Here is a 7,671-nt window from a genome sequence, read left to right on the forward strand (position 1 = left end):
CACTGGAAAAGGCATAGAATCCCTCTACAATGAGAGAACCTTGAAGGAGAACCTGCGTAGTAGCCTAAGATTTTACAAGACAATACTTATGATGAAATTAAAAAACGCAAGGATTGTCCTTAGCAAATTGAGATACACTAAGAAGATTTTTTGTAATGGTAGGAACTAGTAACAAGTTATGTAAGGACATAGAGACATTATGATCAAAAGGTGGCTTAAAATAAGCATTGCCACTACAAGTAATAGGAGCTTTGTGACCATTACCCATATAGATACTATCTGAGGCTAAATGCTCTATAACATCAGCTAACAATGAGGTATCAACAATTAGGTTATATGTGGCACCTGAATTTGGATACCACATGGATGTCTTGTTGAAATCTTGGACAGTTTTGGTAACATTCATTGCATAAGGTGGTTGATGAGGATAAGATGATTCAGGTATAGCAACACCTTTAGAATGTGACAGACATGGACTTTATGAGTGTGGATTATAGGGAGGTCTTGGTTGATTATAGGAATAGAGAGAGTTCCTTGGCCTTGTATAATGAGAAGGCATTGCATGAGCTGAGTTGTGTGGTGCTGGAGGGTGACCAAAGGAAGCATATGGGTATGAAAACTGATGTGCAACATTGTAGTTATGACCATAAGTAGAGGGAATTGGGTAATAAGTATCATAGGGTGCATAGTAACACTAGGTCACATCATGACCATGTTTGTTGCAATAATCACAGAAATATACTGAAGATCTACCCAATGACCTACCACCATGACCATGTCTGCCAAAACGTCCCCCTCCACGAGATCCACCATGTATCTGACCAGAAGGACCATGGAATGAAGGCACTGAGGGAAACCATGCACGATAAGGTGGATGAGATGGTGGAAAGGAAGCATTGTTGGTTATAGAGGCAGGGGATTGAGTAGGAGAAGGTTCAGTAGTAGCAACATTAGCAGAAAATGCATCAGATATAGTTTTTTGTTTATTGTTCACTAAACTAGGTTTAAAAGTGAGAAGAAATTGTTCTAACTTATTAATAGAAGGAGGATGTGTTTGTCCTTTAATGGTAGTGATTAGAGAATGAAATTCTTCATTGAGTCATCTAGTACAAAATCAACATGTTCTTCCAAGGTAATTGGAGCTCCAATTGAGGCAAGAGAATTAGTCAACATCTTGAATTTGAAAAGTAATTAGAGATGCAATTAGAACCTTGTGAAACGCTATGAAGTTATGCTCTAAGTTGGCGACTCCATGCTTTAGTGTGAGCACTACAAAAGGAGTGCAATTCATGCCAGAGTTGAAATGAAGAGGTGAAACCTATCACACAAGGTCTTATCGAATCTGAGATGGAATTCATAAGCCATGAAAATACATTTTGGTCTTGTTCTTCCCAGCTTAAGAATGTAGGATTGATATGATGTTGACCACGATTTGATTCATGATGAATTATAGTGAAAATTCGGGATTTAGAACAAACCTAACAACGTGATTTGCTTTGAGAACAACTAACATGAACTGGCTCCAGGTTACGTAGTTTTCTCTATGATTTTTTTGATTGTGAGAGGAAGAGAAACCGTAGGAGAGAGAGCTTCAAAAGGTGCAGCAAAAGAAAGATTTGGTGTTGAATCCATGGAAGTAGGATTATTGAATTTCTGTATGATTCATCATTTGATATTAGCAAAAGCCAAAAAACACTCAATACCAATGTGGTATTTATCCTTGCTAAAAACAGAAAAAGGCAAATAACAGAAAGCCTATAAAAATGGAAAGTTTGTTACACTTAGAATAAAAGAATGCAAGTTGCCCAATCAGAGTCACTAAATCCTTTCAATTGAAGAACATAATTTGCAGGGTAGAAAATTCCCTGCCCAGGTGCCTTTTTGAGGTACCTGAGGATTCTAGTCAGGGCTTGATGATGAGCATTAGTGGGTGCATTCATGAACTGGCTTAATTGTTGAACAGAAAAACTTATGTCTGGTCTTATATTGGTAAGGTAAAGTAACCTTCCAACCAGTCTTCTGAATGCAGCAGGATCATAATAAGGACCAGATGAATCATTTGAGAATGAAGTCCCTTTGGCAATTGGAGTATGAGCAGGTTTTGAAGCTAAAAAACCAGTATCATTCAAGATATCTAGTGCATACTTTCTTTGGCTTAGTGTTATTCCTTTGCTTGATCTTGCAACTTCAATGCCAAGAAAATATTTCAATGAGCCAAGATCCTTAATTTGGAATAAGGTGTGAAGCTGGTGTTTAACATGAGCAATTTCAGTGACATCATTGCCACCTAGAATTAGATCATCTACATAAATGAGAATGACAGTAAAGTTGCAAGATTGTTTCTTGGTGAAAAGAGAGTGATCATGAGGAGATTGAGTGTATCCCATTTGCTTGAGAGTGATGGAAAGTTTTTGATACCATTCTCTACTTGCTTGTTTCAATCCATAAAGTGATTTGCGAAGTTTGCAAACTTGATTGGGTTTGGAACAAACAACACCTTGAGGAATCAACATGTAGACATCCTCTTTTAACTCACCATGCAAAAAAGCATTGTTTACATCTAGTTGATTTAGGAACCAATTTTCAGAAGCAGCAATTGCCAATACAAGCCTAACTGTTGTCAATTTAATTACTGGTGCAAAGGTGTCAAAAAAATCAACACCTTATGTTTGGTTATACCCTTTTGCAACAAGCCTTGCCTTTAATCTTTCAACAGATCCATCTGATTTGTATTTAATTCGGTACACCCATTTAGAACCAATTGGTGTCTTACCAGTTGGTAGATCAACAACATCCCAAGTTTCATTGCTTGCCAAGGCAATGAGTTCTGCTTGCATAGCAGTAATCCATTCAGGATAATTAATTGCTTGAGCATACGACTTAGGTTCAATGTGTGTTGAGATGGAGAGAATATGAGAAAGATGACTTTGAGAAATAGAGGAGTAGGATAAGACAGAAGAAAGTGGATGAGTAATGTGTGAAGAGTCTGTTGTTGTTTGGGTAAGAAAGTTGCAGTGAAAGTCATGTAGATAAGAGGGTGGATGACAAATTCTTGTTGATTTTCTTATTGCTTGAGGTTGTGGAAGAGAAGTAGGAGATATTTGTTGGTTGGAAGATGTAGGTTGTGTATGCAAAGGAGAAGCAGGATTAATATGTGTATGTTGTGAATGAGATGATTGAGGTGTAGTATGAGGTATAGTAGGTGTGTTAAAAGGTGTATCAAGAAAAGGTAAATCAGGTGAAGGATTTGAAGAGGATTCATTAATTGGTGGAACAGTAGCTGTATGATGATAAGGAAAGTGATCCTCATAGAATTGCACATTTCTAGAGATGAAAATCTCTCTTGATTTTAAGTCAAATAACACATATCCTTTCACACCAGTTTTGAATCCCAACAAAATGCATTTTCTGGCTCTTGCATCTAACTTTGTGTGATGACTAACCAATGTGGATGCAAAACTTAAACATCCAAAGACCTTGATCTCATGCAAGTTAGGCTTAGATTCATAGAGCATTTCATATGGTGACTTATGTTGTAAAGTTTGTGTTGGAATTTTATTGATGATGAATGCAGCATGCTGAACAGCAAAGGACCAAAAAATGTTTGGAAGATGAGCATGAAAAAGCATTGATCTGGTCACATTAAGTAGATGTCTATGCTTCCTTTCAAAAACTGAATTTTGCTGTGGAGTCTCAACACAAGAGGTTTGATGAATGATTCCCAAATTATCAAAGAATGAAGGCAATTTAAACTCAATTCCATTATTAGTTCTGATTACTTTAACCATTTTGCAGAACTGTGTTTGGACATAAGTGACAAAATTCTACATCAATAATCTTGCCTATGATTTATTTTTTATGAGATATAACCATGTATGTTTGCTGTAATCATCAATGACAGTCAAAAAATATTTAAAACCATTGATAGAAGATGTAGATAGGGGGGCCCAAATATCCATGTGTATTAGATCAAATGGTGCTAAACATTTGGTTACACTGATAGGAAATGGCAGTTTTGTTTGTTTTGCCAAGTGACAGAATTCATAGATTTTCTTAGCATCAAAGTAAACATAAGAGAAATCCTTACAGATGTGTTGCAACACATCAACAGAAGGATGTCCTAATCTGTAATGCCATAAATCAAAGGCAGAAATCCTATATACTGAATTAACCAAACTAGGCTTCTTCAAAGTAGGTTGTGATGGTGTGCCAAGAATGTATAAATTCTTCATGACTTTAGCATGTCCAATCATCTTCAAGGTATTGATATCCTGATTCATACATTGAGAATCATCAAAAATCACTCTGCAATTCAGATCAGATGCAAGTTTGTGTATTGATATTAAGTTGAATTTGAATTCTAGAACAAACAAGACTTTGTGCAATAACAAATGCTCAGAAAACTTGACAATCCCTGAATACTTAGCTGAAACAATTGATCCATTTGGTAATTTAATAGTAACTGGTTTGATAGATTGATATGACATGAAGCTAGATAAACAAGGACACACATGATCTGTAGGTCCACTATCAAGGATCCATGGATGGATGTTACCTGAGTCTTTGTGCAGATATGTTTCATCAAGAGACATGATGCTAAGTTGATTGACTTTGCTTTCTGATGATCCAACCAACCCTGCATTATTGAACAAAGCTGCTAACTCTGCATATTGAGCTGGACTGAAATTCAATGTAGGTTTGCCCTTATTTTCAGTGTGCAGAATATCATTTTCACTACTAGCATCAACCATGTTTGTGCTTCCAGCATGGTTCATTCTCTGTTTTCCAAAATTAGGTGGGAATCCATGTTTGTAATAACAAACATCAGCTGTGTGTCTCTCTTTTCCACAATATGTGCATACTTTTGGATTATTAATCTTGTTTGTATTATAACCTCTTCCCATTCCTCTGCCTTTGAACTTTCCAATCACATTTCCTCTCCCTAAGATTCCTTTCCATTGTGCATTATTGTTCAAAGTTCTGTTGGTATTTTCAGTTGAATCAACTGCATTCATGTTGGAATTAAACAAAACTTTCATGTTTGCACTAGTTAATTGTCTTTCTTGCTGTTGCAATAGGGAGAATGCCTTGTTGATGCTAGGTAATGGTTCTAGTAGTAGGATTTGTGATCTAGTTGTAGTAAATTCATCATTCAATCCTTTTAGAAAGCAAATCACATATTCATATTCTCTTTGTTCCTTAATGATTTTTACCATTCTGCATTTACACTTGATAGCACAAGTACATGAAGGTATGGATCTTAATACTTCCAAATCTTCCCAAACAGTTTTCAAACCAGTGAAATACTTTGAGATATCTCTATCACCTTGCTTAATAGAATGTAATTCTTGCAATAAATCAGACATACGAAAATGGTCACCTTTGGAGAATCTATCTTTCAAATCATTCCACAATTCATGAGCATCCTCAATGTAAACCGTGCTTTAGGCTATCTGCATAGTTAGGCATCTTGTAATCTATGAAATAACTATGGTATTACATCTTTCCCAGTCATCAAAGATCATTTCATCAGGATCTGGCATGGTTATTGTACCATCAACGAATTTGAACTTATTCTTAGATAGAAGAGCACGTTTCATTGCTCTGCTCTAAGAATTGTAATTCGTTCCATCAAGTTGCACTAATACGAGGGTTGCTCCTGGATTCTCTCCAGGATGCAAATAGAAAGAGTTCCTTGGATTTTGAGCTTCATTGCTGTTGAGCTGTGAATCTGATTGATAATCTGCCATTGATGAATCTTAAAAAAAAATCGAAGAATGATGAAGGAGGAGAAAGAAAGAGAGAAGGAAAGAAGAAGAGTGAATGAGTTGTGCAACGGTATTCAGAGCAATGCTCTGATACCATATTGAATTTCTGTATGATTCATCATTTGATATTAGCAAAAGCCAAAAAACACTCAATACCAATGTGGTATTTATCCTTGCTAAAAACAGAAAAAGGCAAATAACAGAAAGCCTATAAAAACGGAAAGTTTGTTACACTTAGAATAAAAGAATGAAGAAAAATAAATAAAGTAATAATTCTAATAAGGATCAATAATGGCGTCAGCCATGTAAAGCTCTGATACCATGTAAAAGATAGAAACTAAAGAAGAGAGAATCTGAATTTGAGATTGTATTGATTATTTTTTATGAATACAATTTAGAGAAGAAGCTAAGCTTCTATTTATAGAAAAACTAAACATGCTGATGTAGTTACGTTGGCAGTTACCAATATGTAACTGCCATTAACTACTACAACAATAAGCAATTGATTACAACAAACTGGACATTTGGGCATATTGATTAAAAAAGAAGCTAAACTATATGAAATAATAGGACAGATAATTCTAATAGGTGGAAACCTCGCGTGAGGCATTGAAGAATCTTGAGAAATGTAACGAAGGTGCAGATTAGCTAAAGAAGGTTTGTTCACAAACCTTAAGGTGTCAATACGAGCTGATGCATATGGATGTGAATGAGAAGGTACATATTTCTTTAATCGTGTAATTTCTCTCACAAACTTGATGAAAGCCTCTGGTGAAGTGATCACAACTCAAACCATTATGGAAAAAATTCTTCGAACTTTAGCTCCAAAATTTTATCATGTTGTTGTGACTATAGAGGAATCAAAGAACCTTGCCACTCTAAAAGTGGAAGAATTACATGTATCTTTAGAGACACATGAGCAACATATGTAGGAAAGACCGAGTGAAAGATCTCAGGATCATGTCCTTCCGGCACAAACCTAGAAGAAAATGGCTTTCTTTGGTAAAAGGGGAAATCGAGGAAGAGGAAGGTCTAGAGATTACAAAAGTATTTTTGTGAATTCTAGGAAACAGTCTCAGAATTATAAAGGAGGTGATCATTCAGAACAATCCATAAGAAAAGGAGATTCACATAATTGGAAAGGAGACAAATGAAGGTTTGATAGAAGGTTCATTAGATGTTTCAAGGGTAACAAGATAGGACATTTCTCAGCAAAATGCAAGTCACCTAGCACTAAAGTAAATCTTGTTAAGGAAAACCATGTGTTAGATGAAGAACCATTCACTCTCGTGATGGTGGCAAAGGAAGGTGATTGTAACCCTAGGATTTGGTACATTGATTCAGGATGCTCGAATCACATGACTTGTTATAAAAAGTGGCTTGTCAATCTTGATCAAAGCAAGAAGATTGGAGTCAGATTTGCTGATGACATATACATTTCAACAGAATGAATTGGTAATGTTAGGTCAAAAAGGAGGATGGGAGGGATGTTGTGATAACTAAAGTTTTGTATGTCCCTGGATTGAAAAGTAATCTCATTACCATGGGTCAGTTGCGGGAAAAGGGCTTCATCTTCCATATGATATCTAGTCACCTTGAGATTTATGACATTTATCATAACATGATCTTGAAAGTTCCTCTCACAAGAAATAGAACCGTTCAAGTCAAGGTTAATGTTATAGCCTCATATTGCTTATCAGCTGAAGTAGATAAGGACAACTCTTGGTTATGGCATCAGAGATTTGGTCACCTAAACTTTAAGGATCTAAGTCTTCTAAACTCAAAAGGAATGGGGTTTGGCCTAACTCTAATAAAGCTTCCTTCAAAGGTATGTGACAATTGCTTGACAAATAAGTAATCTAGAACCTTTTTTCGTTCTTATATTGCATCTAGATCAAATGTT

General features: G+C 35.9%; 1 protein-coding gene across 1 annotated transcript; it reads right to left on the reverse strand.

Moving 5' to 3' along the window:
• LOC109352859 lies at positions 695–5,600 on the reverse strand. The gene is made up of 6 exons (XM_019595040.1): positions 5,501–5,600; positions 3,996–5,395; positions 2,774–3,797; positions 1,806–2,614; positions 1,532–1,653; positions 695–998 (listed from the first exon to the last, which is right to left on the reverse strand). The coding sequence occupies exons 1-6, from the start codon at positions 5,598–5,600 to the stop codon at positions 695–697; spliced, it is 3,759 nt and encodes a 1,252-aa protein (XP_019450585.1).

This window comes from Lupinus angustifolius, chromosome LG07, assembly GCF_001865875.1.
Source record: "Lupinus angustifolius cultivar Tanjil chromosome LG07, LupAngTanjil_v1.0, whole genome shotgun sequence".
Lineage (NCBI taxonomy): Eukaryota > Viridiplantae > Streptophyta > Magnoliopsida > Fabales > Fabaceae > Lupinus > Lupinus angustifolius.